The sequence below is a fragment of the Ictalurus furcatus genome, chromosome 2, assembly GCF_023375685.1.
Source record: "Ictalurus furcatus strain D&B chromosome 2, Billie_1.0, whole genome shotgun sequence".
Taxonomy (NCBI): domain Eukaryota; kingdom Metazoa; phylum Chordata; class Actinopteri; order Siluriformes; family Ictaluridae; genus Ictalurus; species Ictalurus furcatus.
The window spans coordinates 30378258-30398914 of record NC_071256.1 but is presented as its reverse complement, the minus strand read 5'-3'; the positions used below and the strand labels follow the sequence as shown (position 1 = coordinate 30398914).

Here is a 20657-nt window from a genome sequence, read left to right as displayed (position 1 = left end):
TCCTACCATGCATGTGTTTGGACTGGGGGAGGAAACCGGAGTACCCAGAGGAAACCTCTGCAGCAGAGGGGAGAACATGCAAACTCCACACACACAGAGCCACAGCAAGAATCGACCCCCAACCCTGGAAGTGTGAGGAAAACGTGCTAACCACTAAGCCACCATGTACCCCACTTTTGATTATATTGTATTGTTTGTTTTTGTTGTTGTTGTTTTTAATTAAGGAGGGCAACAGGCCTGGAAGCAAGGCGAGCTCAAATTTGTTAATAGTGTTAAAAAGTAAATATCATGAACCCCAGTAGCTTTACATTGAAATGATTGGACCTTACTTTTTTCTCATTCAACAAAAATGAAAAAGAGTCATATGGTTTTTGTGCCACACTGTGATTTGGGATAAACAGGTCTTTCGGTGGACCCAAACAACTAAAGGGACGTAAAGTTGTGCTCAAGCTCCAAACCTGCAGCCTTCAGAAATGTTGCAATCTCAGGAGCAATGACATTACGCATGCGCAGACATCGGAACGATAATACAGAAAAACTAATACACATGAACTAATGAAAGAACTTCCCTTTTTTATATTGAAATAAGTGGAATGTCTACATTTAAAGAACCCCCCCCCAAACATGAGCAGGTTAAACGTAGTATTATGGCCAGCGGTGCAGAAAATGGATTTCCTATTCTTTAATGCTAAATAAATCTTAGTCTGTGACGTTTTATTCACTCAGTTGTCACATAAACATACAATACAGTTATGATTATGTTATAAAAGTGAAGTTGCTGAGTTTAACAGTTTGACAAAGCATAGTTGGACCTTTTCGCTGAAGCCAAGTCAGCTTATTGCAGATCGTGGTTCTGGACACCCTGCTGGGACGCACTCACTCAGTAGGTTTGGCCACACAGGACAAAGTGTGAACTGAGGATTGTGAGCTAGCGGTCCAGGAAACACTCCTGTACATGGCCCTTGTATACTCTCACATGGAAGCTGTTCCACAAATGGCATACACCTCATTGACTGGAACTGATTCCCACAATACTAACCTTTCTCCAGAGAATGCTGAACAGTGGCAAGTCCCCATCTACACTAAATGTTTGTGTGTTGGCCATTGTGGAGCATCATAACCCCATGGACTGCATTTCTCTAGAGGCTTATAAAGTTATTATGGCCTCAGTGAATCAGTTGCGACATCTCCGTCTGCCACGATACCCCAAGAGCCTGATGGGGTAAAGCAACTGGGCTTTAGCAAAAAATGTACTTTATATGAGCATGATTAAATTATGAGAATTAGATTGTAGAGAGGAAAAATTTATAGCACAATCCAGTGAAAAAGTGTACAACAACCTGTTAAGTCTGATGGGATATACACAGGTTGTTAGATATAGACATACTAAGAAGTTTCAATAAGGCAAGTACAGAAGTTGAAGACATACTTCCACACTGTCTGTCATTCACAAATAAGACTGGCAAATAATTAATTTAAAACTTAAAAAGTGAATGTAAAAGAAATGTGACTCAAGAGTCAGTCACATGGCTTTTACACATCATACCCCCCTCATGTATTATTAGTGTCCTGGAGTGGGAGCTTTATCAAACGCTAGAAAACATTCCCCAGTCACAGGTTCCAGCAACATGCCCTGCGGGAAGACGATTTGTGCCCAAGCGGTATCGACAGGAACTCATTGTCTGGGCCCACATGGCGGTTGGCACAGGTCACCCAGGTGCACAACATACCTACCATCTGTTGCGGGAGAAATACTGGTGGCCTAATATGGAGAGGGCCATACACATACTACACAGAGTAGTGGCGTCATGTTCATCGTGTGTTCAAAGTAAGGTTCCATGGACACTTCCGGCCGGCAAACTCAAGCCTCTACCCGTACCAGAACGCCCATGGTCACACATCTCCATTGACTTTGTTACAGATCTACCCGAGTCCCAAGGTAACACAACCATTCTGGTAACGGTGGACCGATTTTCGAAGTCAGTAAGGCTCATTCCACTACACGTCCTGCCCACCGCATTCATGACAGCCGAGTTACTATTTCAGCATGTATTCAGGTACTTTGGCATCCCGGAGGAAATCGTCAGTGATCGGGGATCTCAATTCATATCCAGGGTATGGTCTAGTTTTATGGAAAAAATGGGGATCACAGTCAACCTCACATCTGGTTATCATCCACAATCAAACGAACAAGTGGAACGAGTCAACCAGGAAATAGGCCGGTTCCTTAGAACATTCTGTGCCTCAAACCCTGAGGATTGGAGTAGATTCCTTCCGTGGGCCGAATATGCACAAAATTCACTACGTCACTCAGCCACAGGTCTCACACCGTTTCAGTGTGTACTAGGTTACCAACCCCACTGTTTCCCTGGAATGCGACACCCACAGAATCACCAGCAGTGGATCAATGGTTTGATCCAACATACACCAGCGCCTGAGACAGACGACACACACCTACAAACGCAAAGCTGATCGCCGCCGCAGCGAGCATCCACAGTACCAGCCCGGCGATAGGGTCTGTTTGTCCACCAAGGACTTGAGACAACCCCATGGCTGCAAGAAACTCACCCCAAGGTACACGGGGCCATTCAAGGTCATCAAACAAATCAATGAGGTCACCTACCGTCTGAAACTACCTCGACACAGTCGTATAGCTCCCTCCTTCCATGTGTCACGACTCAAGCCTGTCATCACAGGACCTCTAGCCATGGAGGTGCCTGTCGAAACCCCTCCTGTACCACTGGAGATCGATGGACAACCTGCATATCTGATCAAGAATATCCTCAACTCTAGGTGCAGGAGAGGTAAGCTGGAATATTTAATCGAGTGGGAGGGCTACGGGCCAGATGAACAATGCTGGGTTCCGACGCAAGACATCCTGGACCCGCAGCTCTGTAAGGACTTCCATGCAGCACACCCTGAACTTCCAGGTCCACGACCCTGGGGGAGACCCAGAAAGGACTCTGCTCCCGGACTGGGCCATTTGGGTGGGCGGGGGTTCTGTCATATCTCAGCCCAGCCACGACTCGGTTTCCTGGGAAACACCGCTTACTTCAAACATGGCCGCTGAGGACTACACTTCCCACACACGCATGCGCTCACCTTCCCCGGAGTTCTAATCACACACACCTGCAGTCAATCACTACCATACTCTCACCACAGCATAAAAGAGACTTTGGATGCATACAGACTTTGCGAAGTAAATGTTCAGCTGACTTGTTCTCTGTCGTTATCCAAGCCATATTTCTCGAGTTTTGACAAAGTGACTTTGACCATTGTTTACGTCCCCGACCTCGTATTCTGCCTTGCCCTGTTTTGTTTTGTTTGCCTGATCGCCTGACCCCTGCCTGTTTCTCGACGACAAACTTTGTCTATTCCTTTGGATTATTCTGCCTGAGTCTGTCACCCACATCTGCTTCCATATTCAGCCACGGTATGTGACATCACCTAATAATTATAAAATAAAGACGTGAGTAGGGGAACAAGTTCAGGAGTAATGTGAAAAGTAATCTCTCCTGAGGACATGTAACAGGTGACACAGGTAGGAACACATGCTTTACATAGCCTACAACAAGGAAGAAGTGTCTAATACATTTAGAGATACATGACATCAAGACCCAGAAGACTACCTGAAACCAGAGGAGACACAAGATCATGGAGATTATTTTGTGGAAAGTTGTGTGTGTTGTATTTGCTCTACTCCTAAATGTTGCAGGTAGGTGTAAAGAAAGTGCTCTGATGAATATTACATTCAATCTATCATATGATCAACATTTTACAATTAAGGCAAGAACCTACAGGTGAATAGAGTAATTTTTAAAAAGAGTAAATATCACAATTGCTAGCTTGTTGCTGAGATTCTTACAAGTATTTTAGAGTAAGTATTGTACTCTAAAAGTATTGTATTGTACTCGAAAGTATTGTAACTTTTTTTTTTTTTTAAAGTGCATTTATTTATACAAAAGAGGCTTTCAGTTTTCAGTCCTGACCATAACCGTAGTCCATCTACTAATTTGCATGTCTACACTGGAAATATGTCATCTTAGCAAGTGAAAATATCAATAGATATTGACAGATGCTTCTTCTTCTATTATTATTATTATTATTTTAGAAATAAATGCTTAAAATTAGCAACATTATCTGCCAATAGAACAAGCCTATTACATTTTGAAATAAGTAAAAACAATATCTAGAAATAGGTTTAATTATCATATATTTGGTTAACTGTAATCTTGTAGGGAATACTAGTGTCAGGTAATAAGGGTTGAGGCAGGATGCAATTGCAGTTATAAGAGCTTTATTAGCTATTGGAGATATAGGCAAACAAATCCAAATCGTGAAACAATTATGTGGTCAAAACAGGCAAATGGTCAGGCGATCAGCAAACAGGGTAATCTAGACTAATACAAGACTCAAATAACGAGGACGAGAACCGGATCATAAAACTTAAATTTAAAGACATTTCAAACTTTTAATCTTTAGCTTTCCTGAGCATTCTTAGAAAATAAAGCCTCTGTTGTGCCTTACTAACCAAGGCAGCAGAGTTCACTGACCATGTGAAGTCCTCTGTGATGTATGTTACCAGAAACTTAAAGCTAATCACCCTATCCACTACTTCTCCGTTGATGTTTAGAGGAGCGGGGTGTTCACGGTGTCGCCTGAAGTCTATAAAGAGTTCTTTGTTTTTTTTTCATGTTCAGTAACAGATTGTTTTCTGTACACCATCCAGTGAGTTTGCAGACTTCATCTCTGTAAGCCATCTCATCCCCATTTGTAATTAATCCAATCCCTGTTGTGTTATCTGCAAATTTGATGATTGTGTTTGTGGGATGTGTGGGGATGCAGTCATATATGTAGAGACAATAAAGAAGAGGACTAAGCACGCAGCCTTGCGGTGTGCCATTGCTGATTGTCAGACTTTTAGAAAGATGGGGAGCAAGTCTGACAGTCTGTGGGCGGTTAGATAAAAAAGTCCTTAATCCATGCACACAGTGAGTTACTATGACCCAGGTTGAGCAATTTAGTGACCAACTTCCTGGGGACAATAGTGTTGAAGGCTGCACTGTAATCTATAAATAGCATCTTCACATATGTCCCCTTCTGTTCAAGGTGGGTCAGTGCAGTGTGGAGAGCTGTGTAATAGCATCCTCAGTGCATCTATTTGCTCTGTAGGCATACTGGTGCTCGTCCAGGGTGGGAGGAAGGGTGGATTTGATGTGTCTTTCAAAGCACTTTGCTATAATGGGAGTGAGTGCCACTAGTCTATAGTCATTTAGGCAGGTGATGTTGGTTTGTTTTGGCACTGGTATAAGTGTGGCTGATGATTGTTGAAGTAAAGTACTTTGGAAGCACTGAGAACATAATGAAAGCACTTGTTTGTGCTTTTCTCTTTGCCTTAGTCCTGTTGAGATATACAGAGTATGTTAACTCACTGTGCCGATGGCGAATTTATGTATTTTGTTCTCTCTATAGTTGTTATTCTCTGTATGCCTGCATATTCTCTTTTATCCTCTTTGTATAATTAGTTTTTAATACAATAAACCAAAATGCAAGTAGTTGGTTATACAATTTAAATGGCATTGTAATTTGTTAAATTCACCATAATAAATTAATTATTTGTTTTACTCCTTGATAAAGACATTAGGAACTATGGCAAAGATAAACTGTAAAATTAACATTGAAAATTTGTTTTAAATTGATTATAATTTTCTTATTATGTCAGTGATATTGCATTATGTTCTTTACACAAACTGTCCTAGGCAGTTATTAATCATACTGCTTTATTTACCAGCATTAACTAATTACTAAAGTTGTTTTGTTTTTTGTTTAATTGGTATTATAAGAATACATGTTCAAAATTGTTATCATATTTTTCATTGTTTTGGCGTGAATCTTTCTAATACAGGTTTCTCTGGATTAAAAAAAAATTACAATCTGCATCTTGGCTTATGCTGTATTTAGAAACCAAAAACTAAAAAGACAGTGGAAGAACTCTCTGACATTCTTGATATAGCTTTGAGCATTGTTCTTCTCTCTTCTTTTTCCATTAGGCTCACTCGCCCAGCTGGATGGTAAGTTCTTGATTCAAACAACAAGACTATTGTGTTTTAATTTTAAAGCAAAGGTTACATACATGATTTACCAGTTTGTGAACTAACAGGTTTGCAATAACGTGGTGTACAAGTGAACCCAAACGTCGGCTCAGCGTTAAGCTTAAAGTGACTTACCCCAGTGAAAGAGTCAGTGTTTGCAGTACAGTGCTGATACATGCACAAAAAATACGTACATGGCCAGTTGAAAAGTTTGCCACTGCTTATATATTGCCAGTCTTAGTGTTTTAACTCTGTCTTACTCTGTGTTGCCAGTGCTTTTCAACTAGTAAGTTATATGAACAGTGCATGCCATAACGTTTACAGCACGAAACAAACACTAATTCAAGACTGTGAATCATTCAATCATTTACAAAACAGTACATGCTCTCATCTGGATCATAAGCACCCTGAAGATCAAATGTCTGCTAGCTGAATATTTGATTATTAATATTAATACACTAATATTAGTGGCCTGAAAATAGTATCCATATAAAATTTCTTGCTCTTTATAATCCAGTGTCTACTGTGTAATGTAATAATAGTTGTTCTTCTTAATGAACAGTAAAATTCCAGTTAGAACAAAGATGTGTGCTTTTCTGACCTCCCTCTTTTCTACCAGTGTGTGGTCGGCCTCCACTGAACACCAAGATTGTGGGTGGTGAAAATGCTAGTCCTGGGTCCTGGCCTTGGCAGGTCAGCTTTCAGACAAGTGGCAGCCATTTCTGTGGTGGCAGCCTGATCAATCAGAACTGGGTCTTATCAGCTGCTCACTGTTTCCAAAGGTATATATGGAGTTATGATTGAGAAAGTCTAAAATATCAACACAATTATAATGTAGGAATGATGATGATTTAATGTACATTGTCATTAGAGATGGGTAGAGTAGCCAAAACTTTTACTCAAGTACAAGTAAAACTACTTATAAATATAATTACTCATGTAACAGTAAAAGTAATAATGATAATAATTACTTGAGTACGAGTAACAAAGAAGACTACTTAAGTCACTTGTTACTAGTTATTTCGGATCTGATAAAAATGAAGGGAAAATCCTGAATCTTTGAAAACATGGCCGCCACGGAATGCAATTCCCAGAACACTCACACATTGATATGTTCACTCTCACCTTCCTTTTAATCAAGCACATCAATTCACAGCACAATCACAGTATAAAAAGACTTTCATTTCACTCACTCTTTGCAAAGTATACTCGCCATTCCTTGTGTTTGTGCTAATACTAAGCCTATATCTTTCTGCTCGTGTTTCTGTTCTTGACCCAGTTTTGCCTAGTGTTTTTTGTTATTGTCTTGCCTCTGATATTCTGTGTGCTGATCACCCGACCATTGCCTGTTTTCTGGATATGATTATTGCCTATGTTTTAGATTCATCTGCCCTGATCTCAATAAACTCCTTTACGTGCATTTGCATCTGTCTGCCCGTTCCATCACATGACACAGACTACATGGAGAACTGTACGTCACACAGTTCTCCTTGTAAGTCTGTCTGTTCTGTTTATATGATATAAAACCTGGGTTCAAGATGAAGCAGCCTATCCCAGTCCTATGATGGGTACAATAACACAGAACCTGTCATTTTCAACACACAATCAAACACACAACCCGGGCGGCTGTGGCTCAGGTGGTAGAACGGGTTGTCCACTAATCGTAGGGTTGGTGGTTCGATTCCCAGCCCACATGACTCCACATGCCGAAGTGTCCTTGGGCAAGACACTGAACCTCAAGTTGCTCCCGATGGCAAGCTAGCACCTTGCATGGCAGCTCTGCTACCATTGGTGTGTGAGTGTGTGTGTGAATGGGTGAATGAGACACAATGTAAAGCGCTTTGGATAAAAGCGCTATATATAAGTGTGCCATTTACCATTTAACCCAAAAAACAAAAACTTCCCCAACATTTGTCTTTTAATTTCACAACATGTTAAAACACAAACTTGTCAGCATCTGCATTTAAACAAGACAACAGAGAACAAAAGAACAGACTATGGAACAGTATGTGCCCTGCCCCTGTTGACCCGCTGGCTTCAGCCATTATCTTCCAGCACTGAGCTGCTACAAAAAGTGAGCAGTTGTTTCATCCGCCTTCAGACCATTGTAGCGTATCGCGAGTCTAGCGACCTCATTATATGTGATATAAACTAATTATTAAAACTACATATATTCATTAACATTTAACAGTAACAGAGGGACGCCACCGACTGTAGCTAAGTAAAAGTACATTTCTTTGATTAAAAAGTAACTTGAGTAAGAGGATGGCCTACGTTACCTATTTAACCTACTCTTTAAAGCAATTTTTTTCAAGAAGTTATTCAAGTAAATGTAACAAACTAAATGTAGAGTGTTACTACCCACCTCTGATTATCATTGTGTACAACACGTCCCATAGTTTAATGGAAGTAGGTTATTACTGTTTATTGTAAATATAAAACATAAGGAAATATGGGATGGGGAGTAACAAGTTAAATGGCAATATCAGTCTCAATATCACTCCCTTTCATTTTCAGGAATGGTGCAGATTCTATCACAACCTTACTTGGAATGCAAAGTCTGGACGAGACAAACGCTAATATGCAGAAGCTAAGCGTTAATAGCATTATCATCCATGAAGACTATAACCCTAATATTGATAATGACAATGACATTGCGCTGGTCCAGCTCGCCTCTTCAGTGACATTCAATGATTATGTCATGCCGGTGTGCCTCGCAGCAAGCAGCAGTTCTTTTCCTGGTGGTACTAATGTCTGGGTCACAGGATGGGGTAGAATCGCTTCTGATGGTGAGTGAAACATAGTGATACAAACTTCATTTCAATGTATCAATTTTATTTGAAAATAAAACCAGGAAAGAACTGAATCATTCCTTGCTTTGAAACATTCATGCCTGCTGAAAATTTTCAGTTTGGCCTGATCAGCCAAAACAATCCAAGCTGGTAAAACCAGCACACAACAGTGAAGCAATTATAAAATCTCCAACACTTACAGCATTAGTTAAATTACTCGTGTAATAAGGAAGCTGGAAAATACCTACCAGCCAGCAAAGAGCATCTACCAGTTTGATTAGCTTGCCCTATGTTTTTGTTCCTGGTAGCTGGTCAGACCAAGCTGGTCTTTCAGTAGGGTTCATTACGCAAAAGCATGTTGATAAAAGTTCATCATGGGTCTCCACAGAGAATTTGCCATCCCCTGGAACCCTGCAGGAGGTGCAGGTGCCGATTGTCAGTAACAGTAACTGTGCAAAAGCATATTCATATACTTCTATCACAGACAATATGATGTGTGCTGGCTTAGCTCAGGGAGGAAAAGACTCATGCCAGGTAAGAAATCTAAAACCTGCGATGTTAATTTGGTGGTACAGTGTCATGTGGTGGAAGAGCAGACATGTAGCTAACAGCTTGTTGTCCATGCAGGGTGATTCTGGAGGTCCACTGGTAGTCAAGGTTAATGAAACCTGGGTTCAGGCTGGGATCGTGAGCTTTGGCCATGGCTGCGCTTTACCTAAGTTCCCTGGTGTGTACACCAGAGTGTCTCAGTACCAAGACTGGATTAACAGCAAGATCAGCAGCAATCAACCTGGATTTGTTGTAGCCTCAAATGGCAACCGTGGCTCTCCCAACCTCTTCTGTCTGTTCCTTTCTTTCTCCATCATCCCCTTCCTCCTCTCCCTCCATTTCTTCTAGTGATGATAGTCAAATTAAACACACAAGTGTAAACGAAAGAAGTAAGCTAACATTACTGTATTTTTTCTATGTCTTACAGAAGATCTTAGCTTTTATCTATAGCTTTTACTTTATTTTCTACAAAACATTTTAAACAGACAGTTTAATTGTATGTGAATCAAAGAGGCAAAACCTAAAACTTTAGTTTAAAGAGCCACAAACAAAAGGAGTGACATTACTGTATTCTAGCTATTTTATCAGTCATACAGAAGACCAATATTTAGCATTTATCTGTAGGTTTGACTTTTTTATCTTAAGTACTTGCCTCAAGTAACTCAGTTTTTTTTTTGTATAGTCTATAGAGAGAAGTTGGGTAGTTGCTGTCTGCACCATCTGCAGATGGTTGCTCCAGTCTGTTGTTCTCTTGCACCTCCTGTCTGTGTATATGTACCTGAATGTATATGACAAATTATGAATTATATGACATATATGACAAATGAAAAGTAAAATAACATGAAGTGTCTTAGTAAATTATTGGGTTGCCATGAGCAGTGTGTGTGTGTGTGTGTGTGTGTGTGTGTGTGGTAATATATCATTTTAACTGATTAATCTCTTTAAAAAAAAAATACACTCCCCTCGGAAATTATTTGAACAGTAAGGCCAATTCTATTGTTTTTGCTATACATTGAATACATTTGGGTTTGAGATCAAAAGATGGATATACGATGATAGAACAGAATTTCAGCTTTCATTTTCTCATATTTACATCTAGATGTGTTAAACAACTTGAAATTGATTGTTTAAAGAATTAATAGCTCTGAATGTCCACTCTTGGTTTGAGCCCTAGGTTTCACCTGTGAAGTCTGCATTTGTTAAAGGATAAAACATAATGAAGACCAGGGAACTGTCTATGGGAGAAAAGCAAACCATTTTGTAGCTGAGAAAAGAGGGAAAATCTATCAGACTCATTACACAAACATTGGACATAGCCATTAAAACAATTTGGAATATCCTCACAAAGAAAGAACTACTTGTGTATAAACAATCAGACATAGAACAGGTGAGCCAAGGCTTGCATGGCTGCTTCTGGAACAGGCTCACTTATCTTTATTGATGATGTAACTCATGATTGTAGTGCAGAATGAATTCAGAAGTTTACAGGAACATTTTGTCTGTCGATAAACAGAGAAAAGCATCCAAATTAATCAGGAGGAACTTTAACATGCAGCAAGACAATGATCCAAAACACACTGCCAACTCAACAAAGGACTTAATCGGGGGGAAAAGTGGAAGGTTTTAGACTGGCCAAGTCAATCACCAGACCTTAACCCAATTGAGCATGCATTTCACCTCCTGAAGAGGAGACTGAAGGGAGAAACCCCCCAAAACAAACAACAACTGAAAGTGGCTGTGGTAAAAACCTGGAAAAGAAGAAACCAAGAATTTGGTGACACAAGTCAGTCACAGGCTTGATGCAGTTATTGCAACTTTAATTTACTTCAAGACTTACCTGTTCCTACACTTTTGCTTGCCTAAAAATTGGGAGGTCTGATACAAAAGGTTCTATGTTTTATGTTGTTTAACACATCTAGATGTAAATACCAGGAAATAAAATCTTAAATCCTAAACTCTTGTCTCACATCCAACTTTTGATCTCAAACTTAAATGCCTTTGGTGCATAGCACAAACAAATTAATTGGCCTTGCCATTCCAATAGTTTCAGAGGGGAATGCACACTACAATTAGCACTTTACTCAAACGTAAAATATAAATTATCCACAATTTTTACTGAACACCTAATGCATGCAATTTCTTCTGCACTAAAAATAAGTATTTTGTACAGTACTGTGAAAAAGTATTTGCATGCTTCTTTTTTGTGTATATCTCATACTAAATTGTTTCAGAAATTAAAACAAAATCTAAGCTAAAACAAAGGCAACCTGAATAAACGGTAAATGGTCTGCACTTATATAGCACTTTTATCCAAAGCACTGTACACTGTGTCTCATTCACCCATACACACACACAGAGCTGCCATGCAAGGTGCTAACTTGCCATCGGGAGCAACTTGGGGTTCAGTGTCTTGCCTAAGGACACTTTGGTATGTGGAGTCACATGGGCCGGGAATTGAACCACCAACTCTACGATTAGTGGACAACCTGCTCTACCACCTAAGCCACAGCTGCACAGTTTTTAAATGATAATGTTATTTATTGAAGCAAAAAAGTTATCCAATACCAATTGGGCCTGTGGGAAAATGTATTTCCCCCGTAGTTACTAATTCCCCAAATCTAGGAAACTGCATTCATAATGGGGTTCATCTGGACTAGACCTAAGCAGGCCTGATTACTGTAAACCCTGTTCAATCAAGTCAACACTTAAGTAGAACTTTTTCAACAGCATGAAGTTGGTTAAAAGGTCTTACCCAGTAACACACTATGCCAAAATGAAATGAAATTCCGGAAATAATGATGATGATGAAGATGGTGATATAACAGTATGAAATACATCAGTTTGGGAAGGGTTACAAAGCTATTTCAAAGGCTCTGGGACTTCAAAGGACCACAGTGAGGGTCATTATCTCCAAATAGAAAAACTCAGCACAGTAGTGAACCTTCTCAGAAGTGGCCGACCTTCCAAAATTCCTCCAAGAGCACAGCAACGGCTCATCCAGCAAGTCACAAAAGAGCCAAGGACAACATCAAAGGACCCGGGATCCCGTTACTTCTGACATAAACCAAACACAGAATTCCACAAAAAGAAAATACCAGAAAATCCTAAGGAGAATGTCCGCTCTTCAGTCCGTAATTTGAAACTCAAGTGTAACTGGATTATGCAGCAATGTTCCAGAACATTGGAGTAAGTCCTAGTCCTAGAAGTAAGTGAAAGACTAACCTCCAGTTATCAGAAGTGTTTAGTTGTAGTTATTGTTGCTAAAGGTGGCACAAACAGATTTTAAGTTTAAGTGGGCAATTGGTTTTTCACATTGGTGACAGCTGATGGATAATTTAATTCAATAAATAAATAAAAACTGTAATATGTGTTTACTCAGGTTGCCTTTGTTTTATGTTGTATTTCATTTGGGGACCTAAAACTATTTAGTATGAAATATACACAAAAACATTAGAAATCAGGTACTGTGTACTGTGCAAATACTTTTCCGCAGTTTTTTATATTGTGCTGAATTTTTATTAATATCAAGGACACACAGCATTTACAGTATGTACAGTATTGTGCAAAAGTTTTATGCACATGCAAAGAAGTGCTGTAGAGCAATGATGCCTTCAAAATAATAAAATTAACTGTTTCTACATAAAAAAAATACCATAAAGAGCAGTAACCAGTAGTAAATTAAACAAGTTGTCTCTTATGCTACTTTCTTTAATGACATGCAAACATTTCTCTGTAACATTTAATTTTTGTGCTAGAAAATTAATGTTTGAGAATCTAAAATGTTTTTTTACTTAAAAAAAAAAAAAAAAACAGTCACATATAACAAGCTTGTACTAAAAAAATAGGGTGCCTAAAACTTTTGCACAGTACTGTATGGGTAATTGACAAATATGCAGTAAAAAGCCCCTTTTTTTGTAAAGCACAATTTTTGAAAAACAAAAAAACACCCATCTATTTATGTAGTGTAAAGTCTGATATTTAAAAAATATATATAAGTGGTCACCAACTTTGTAAATTCTTTCACCGTTTTATGAAAAATTTCACTGAACTGCACTGTAAATGTGTCCTATGGTGTGACATAACAAAAATTAAGAAAAAAATAAAAGTTAAGTAATAAAGAGCATGAGAGATATTTATTTTCATTGTTAGACACTTATTTTCATATGGTGTTTTTTTATTTATTATGAATGACACTTACGTGTTGAACTTGTTGGACTTTTTCAGTAAATGCAAGTCAAACTTTGCTGTCATCCTTTCAAAACTGCTGAAAATTCTTTGTCTTGAACACCAAAAAGTCTTTCTTTGTTTAATTCATGTATGTATTTAATTTCATTTGAAAACACAATTTCAAAAATTGTTTTTATTCAGACACAGTTTTATAAGTCTATCTTAGAGGTGGTAGCAATACTTTCACTGATTGAACATTAGCCAGTCAAGAGGCTTGAGTCGAGCAGCACGATGCATTGACTCAGGTTCAGATATGATACCAACTACATTCTGTTGTGAACAGTGAAAGCAGTCAGGTTTTTAAAGCTGCTTTTAGACAATGACCACTGTAAAAAGAGCTATACAGATAAAACTGAATTGAATTGAAACGTTTCTCCGGTCACATAAACAAATTCTTCCCATCTTTCTGGATCGTACATTTGATTTGTATGTCATCTCTGTGAATCACTGTTATCTGGAGAACATATGGCTTGCCATCATATTCCACAATGACAAGTTTCCACTCTGTGTACTTATCTTTCTCAAAGGAGTCATCCGATTCAAGTTGGTGCTGAGTGGCAACATTGTCTCAAATCTGTTAAGCATATCCAGCATCCATTTTTTTGGTTTGTAGCAAGAGCATACTTTGGGATATGTGCAGTATTAACTCTCATCTCTGTATAGGATCACTGCTAGAGACAAATTTCATAATTATTTTGCAATATATATTTAAGTTATGTTTACGTAGCCTTCTTCTCTGGATAACTTAAAGTGCCCCAACGACCCCCTATTGACCAGCAGCCAATGGATGCTTGTTTGAAATATTGTAACATTTTGTCAGTGACTATAATTCTTTATAAACACACTTATGAGTTCCAGTTGTATAGTTCTACAGTTATAAGCACTCAATTATTTAAGTGTCATGGCCCTCAGGGGTAATTCCACCTTTGTCCACTAGAGGGCATCCTGACTGTCCTTGCTGGACTTCTTCACCTGTTGTCTCCCTCCATTTCCTGTCTCAACCATACTCCTGTATGTGTTTGTCATTTTCTATGATTGATTAGTGCCCTATTTAAGTTGTCTGTTTTTCTTCCTTAGTTGCTGGAGCATTAATTCAAGTCAGGTCCCATTAGTGTTTGGTCTGGTTATATTTGTTAATGCTTTTGTTTATGCAATGTATTTTGATTATTTAGTAATTTTTCCTAGGGTTTAAGTTCTTTGTCCCATACCAGTCAGAACCAAAATCTGAACCCCGCTCTGGCTTATTTCCTCTCGTCTGGGCCCAGGAAAAAGTAACACTGACAACATCTTTCAGTGAAAGCTTCTTAGTTTAACAACATAGAAAGCATAGTGTATATATACACACATAAATATTGATAAAGAATAACAAATGTTAGTTGGAACAGGTCACAGATAAAATCAGAACATCTATTAGGTAGGTTTGTGTGAGATAAGAACTAAAGACATCTAGTCTACCAGATAATGCTAAGAGGAAGTAGAAAAACAGAGAGAGAGTGTGAGGGTTGAAAGGCGGGGTGATTAGGAATGCTTTAAAAAAAAAAAAACACATTCCACTAACACACAACAATTTGGTTCCGGTTCATCGTGACACAAACTAGAATCCTTCAGAATTCAGACATGGAGATCATGCCTGAAACTTATTAGTTCATTTTCTAGTTTTACTAAGTTTCTGATAGCCCTGGTACCTGGTGTGTATATTCCTCATCTTTGTTTCCCTGAGCCCCGTTTCCCTGCATCTGTCTGCAAATAAAGTAGCTATGCATTTGTATTCGCCTCCATGGACTCACACCATGACAGTGTGTCATTATATATATATATATATATATATATATATATATATATATATATATATATATATATATATATATATATATATATACATAACAAAATTAACATGTCCACCAAATCTATTAAAACTTAATTTTAACAAGACTAGGTAGGCTATACCTAGCACAGCTAAACATGATTGATGCTCAAACTATGGTCATTAAGATGAATGAAGTCTTTAAAGAGAATTGTTGCATTTTTCAAAACAACATTTAAACTATTTACTTTCTCCGTCGTTCTCTTAGGATCGCCTTCCTTCTGCATGGATCCCTGTTAATTTTCTCCCTATATGTCCTTGTTCTCAGACTGTTACGAAACGGGACTGGAGGCGGATGCAGGTGTAGGTCAAAGTCTTTATTAATTAGCAGACAAACAAACACAGGGAGCGCGGTCTCTACTGACTATACAAACTCTGGACATCTAGCTACGACCGCTAGCATACTACACGTTAGCACATACCGTCATACTTCCTCGACATGACAAATGTAAACCAAATAATACTACGCGAAGTGCGCAGTCACCGAGGGGTTTAAATAGTCAACATAATCAAACCAAAACATGGACACCTGGGGCAAATCAGAGACATGATCAGACTTAAATCAATGTCCAAGCAGGAAGCAAACGAAAACAAAAGAGTCACGTGACCAGTCAGAAGCCGTGCCGCAGTGCCCTCTGCTGGCCGTGGCGTAACACAGACGAACTCTCAGGGAGCTTTATCTATAAATGTAAGTGGCTTATCATTGTTGTAGCTCTCAAATGATTACTTAAGCTATTTTTAACAATCGTTATACGGTTTATTTGAGTCTAATGACTTTTAAGTGCTTAATGATTTTAAAAAATCCACTAACTAGCCTTTGATCCTGCTTGAAGTACCATGACAGAAACGGCAGTGATTTGGCGAACAAAAACAAAGTCAAGTGGCACTGAACACGCTCTGAACATTAAGTCATGCCAAACGAAGACACACAGGTGTTTAAATACACAAACTAATCAAAGAAATCTAAGAACAGGTGTGAGTGATGACATGACAGGTGCAACCAATGACAATACAGGGCAGGAGACAGGACAAGAACCCAAACAAACAAAAAAACATGCAACATCACAGAAGCCTGTGCCAGGGGAAAAACCTTGACATTTCCCCCCACAAGGGTGTTGCACAAATGTAGTCTGTTACTCTCAGTAACATCGGCTTATTGATTAATTGTGAAAATAGGATCAGATGGGGTGGCTGTGGCTCAGGTCAGGTGGTAGAGCAGGTTGTCCACTAATCATAGTGTTGGTGGTTTGATTCCCAGCCCAAGACACTGATCCCCAAGTTGCTTCCGATGGCAAGTTAGCGCCTTGCATGGCAGCTCTGCTACCATTGGTGTGTGAGTGTGTGTATGAATGAGACTCAGTGTAAAGCGGTTTGGATAAAGGTGCTATATAAATGCAGATCATTTACCATTTAGGTACTTCAGAAGCAAGGAGAGGGTCAGAGGACCTACCAGAGCAAGTCAACACCCAGTGCCATTTCAACAAACAGGAGCACAAGGAGAGACCTCCGTTTCTCATGACACCCAGAGGTACAAAATAACCAAAGTTCAGATTTAGCACGCACCTCAGAGTAGATGTAAAAAATATTAGTCAGTTTCTTCCATATTTAGGATGATATTAGTCTGAAATATATTAATGCTCTGACATGGTTTAGGAATAACCAGCCCAGGCACTTTCACGCAGGCTAGTTCATTTTAATTAGGCTATAATTGTAATATAAAAAGATTGCAGTGTCTGTGCTTTATAAAAGCTATCACGTTATTGGGATGGAATTACAAGCATTGTGAAATTTCTCTTGACTTAATAAAAATATAACTTTGTCACCGTCTATCCATTAGTTAAAAATAAATGACCAGTAACGACCTACTAAAAATGGCCACTGATTTACAATCATGATTTGCATTAATGCCACTCCTGTGTATTCTAGATGTGGTCAGGCATTTTAGCGACAAGTTGACTGATTTTGAACTGAAAGAGATCAGGGAATACTCTGAGCTCTGGTACCTGGGCAAGGGTGAATCGAATGGCAACAACATACAGGTAACAGTCAATCTGTTCTTTTGGCCTGATGGATATTTCAGTAATTATTGTTTTGTTTTATCAGTGAAACATCATTAAAATTGACTGGTTTTGGGTCGTGTGTTTGCAGGTTCCCCCTGATCACATAGCTTACCGCTATGAGGTGTTGGAACTGCTTGGAAAAGGATCCTTTGGACCGGTTTCTAAGTGTCTGGATCACAAGACCAATGAGATGGTGGCTGTTAAAATCATTCAAGACATGGGGTAATAGTATTACAGTCTACTTTTTTTTATGTCTTATTATATGGTATTACTACATGGGGAACAGAAGAAACATTGGTTTACATTATTAAAGCTGTTTAGTGTAGATTGAGCACTGAGATTTATTTACAAATTGTCCCAGTCCTATAATTACATGCAATAATACATTAATAAGCCATTAATTTTCTTAGAGAGACAGTGTTGACAGGCAAATTGTTAAAAAGGAAAAAAGAGAGAAAGAAAAGGAAAAAAAGGAAAATACTAGACTTTAATATGATAAAAATATGACTAATATGACTAGACTAATATGAGAAAAAGAAGTATGGAAATTTATAATTGCAAATAGGAAACAACTCTCTGTCTTCTCATGTTAGAATGATGAATGAGGAGGGTTTAGTGAAGTTAGAGATTTCCTTAAGTTAGAACACTGAGGAAATTCTTCACTGCTGGGAGCAAATATATGGATCTTAAAAGTGGACTGCCCCTGTCATATTCCCCCTATAAGATCCTTAATCTAATGTACTAATATTGTACATTGTTCATATTTCTTTTTTGTCATCAGATATGAAATTGATTATCAATACTGCTGCTGATCAATACATGTGTACACTCATTTAGATGAAACTCCAAGCCTTTAACAGTTTATCCTTTACTGTAAGGGAATTTTTCAGTGTGCTGTTGTAGAATTAATTTGATTTGGTCTCCATTCAGAACTTACAGGGAAGAGGTGGAAATCCTCAATAGTTTGACGAAGAAAGACAGAAATGACAGTTACATCGTCTCGATGAAGACCCACTTTTACCTTCTCGGACGCCTTTGTATCGTCTATGAGCTCCGTGGGTGAGTGCATTTGAATGTGTGGGCATGTCTGACCTGGTCCAGACCATATCATTTCAAAGGAAAATATTTGGAAAATATTTAAAGTAACCAGTATATGTCAAGTTTCATCTCAAATCCTTTCCCATGCTTGAGGATCTTACTAGTGACAGGTCTGTCATGACAGTATGTACAAATGCAAGGATATAATGTTTTAGATATAATGTTTATAATGTTTTAGGAACTTTTAATTTCAAATTTACAATTCAGGCTTAATTTTAAAAAATCTAAATAAATGAAACATAATCACTCTGATGTAAAACATTTTAGGGGCCAAGCACCAAAAGTGCATAGGTACACTATTGTTATTCTACCTCTTCTTCTTCATCATCTTCTTCTGGCTAGGGTGTCTATGGCAGCCCACAGAACCATTTGGTAAAAAGTTTTGAAATTTGGCACACTAATTGGGGTGAGTCTAAGGAACATTCTGACTAAATTTGGTTCAAGTTCTGCAAATGCTCCAGTGCCACGATCAGGTCAAATTTGGGCCTAATTTGTAAGAATGTTTATGGTCATAACTTTTGAACTGTGTGTCTAAAATTTAAAAGCTCTCGAGTGTTTATCTCAGCAATGCATCTAGTTATCATGAAACTCCAGACCACACCCTCAATTGTGGCCAGGAGCTGTAACAACTTTAATTTTTTTCCTTATAACTTTTAAAAATTTTTTGTTAAATTCTTAGTTTTCTTTTTATGTAGTTCCCTGGAGTGTCATCTTGAGACTTACTCAAATAACTGTCTACTGTCATTCTAGCTGTTCGCGGTGCTATAATACAGGCAACACATGAATGACAGTGATTAATAGCAAATAGCACATTCATTGAGCAATTTTCAATAAAAAAAACCCCCATACTATTGAACAGATAAGTTTGGTGCAGATACTTGCACAACGAGGGGAAAAAAGGCCCAGGCTGAAAAAACAAACAAATACTTAAGATTTTTTGAATTTGCAAGAGAAAAAAATCCAGGTCAGAGCAGTAGCAATCACGATCACTGTAGGTATGGCAGTTTAATCAAACAACAAATCCAAAGGTTTAGGCAAAAATCAAATAACAGGCTAGGGTCAAACAATCATGCAAATAATATAGAACAGGCAAGGCAGAGAATCCAAGTAGGATATAATAACTCAAATATGTCACCAAATACCATGCTTAAATTAGTACTTTATTTAAAAAACAAAATTTGTGTTGTCTGTTTTTCCTTCCCAACAGAGTTTTTTAGACTGATAGTATTCTTAGTGCATGACCTAGTGAACCAGTATCCAAATGTCATAAATGTAATGTAAATGTAAAATACTGCTTAAAGTGTATGTAAATTTTTGTCCCACTGAAAATCTGATATGGTAAATAAAAGCTGAAATAAATCTGTCTATTAAATAAAGTAGATACCTTAATTGACTTAACACAGGAAATGTATGGTAACATGAAATGTGTGGTGTTATAGGAAATTGAGTTTGAATGCCATTAGCCTAGGTGTATGTAAACTTTTGACCTCAACTGTATATGTTTCATTGTTTGTTTGGTATATTATTCTTCAATGTTGATCTCAAATCAGTTTTTCCTCTACCTAGTAATTACAAGTTGTACAGGGACTGATTTCTAGATCAGTGTGGGAAGTAACCTCTTGTGAGGAAGTATAAACAGGTGGTGCAGGTTGGGGAGGTTACAGTTTACAGTGCAGCATTGAGGACGTTTCTAACATCGTATGTAGAGACACAAGACATCAAGAGACAGAAGACTGCCTGAAACCAGAGGAGACACAAGATCATGGATATCTTTTTGTGGAAAATTGTGTGTGGTCTATGTGCTCTGTTCCTTAATGCTAGAGGTTGGTGTAAAAGAATGGCTCATTCTGATTATATTTTTAATATATTACATTTAAGGCAAAACACTAAAGGATAATAGGGTAATTTTTTTAAACAATAGATATCAGAATTGTTAGTTGGTTGCTGAGACTCTTATACGTTTTCTTTTGTATGG

General features: G+C 38.2%; 1 protein-coding gene and 1 long non-coding RNA gene across 2 annotated transcripts in view; one reads left to right on the top strand and one right to left on the bottom strand.

The window, feature by feature from the left end:
* Positions 1 to 3635: 3635 nt before the first annotated feature.
* The window catches only part of LOC128617653 (uncharacterized), a 48369-nt gene continuing 31347 nt past the window's right edge, over positions 3636 to 20657 (top strand). Inside the window, exons 1-12 of the mRNA XM_053640769.1 lie at positions 3636 to 3715; positions 6051 to 6071; positions 6712 to 6874; positions 8610 to 8881; positions 9273 to 9418; positions 9512 to 9780; positions 14738 to 14757; positions 16939 to 17052; positions 17451 to 17563; positions 17673 to 17806; positions 18515 to 18643; positions 20423 to 20505. Of these exons, the coding sequence (XP_053496744.1) occupies positions 3655 to 3715; positions 6051 to 6071; positions 6712 to 6874; positions 8610 to 8881; positions 9273 to 9418; positions 9512 to 9780; positions 14738 to 14757; positions 16939 to 17052; positions 17451 to 17563; positions 17673 to 17806; positions 18515 to 18643; positions 20423 to 20505 (1525 nt within the window). The 5' untranslated portion in view covers positions 3636 to 3654. The remainder of the gene's footprint in view (positions 3716 to 6050; positions 6072 to 6711; positions 6875 to 8609; positions 8882 to 9272; positions 9419 to 9511; positions 9781 to 14737; positions 14758 to 16938; positions 17053 to 17450; positions 17564 to 17672; positions 17807 to 18514; positions 18644 to 20422; positions 20506 to 20657) is intronic.
* Positions 9794 to 16324, bottom strand: LOC128601099 (uncharacterized). Its single transcript, XR_008384649.1, has 3 exons — positions 15713 to 16324; positions 15346 to 15400; positions 9794 to 10932 (listed from the first exon to the last, which is right to left on the bottom strand). It is a non-coding gene; the product is annotated as an uncharacterized LOC128601099 (long non-coding RNA).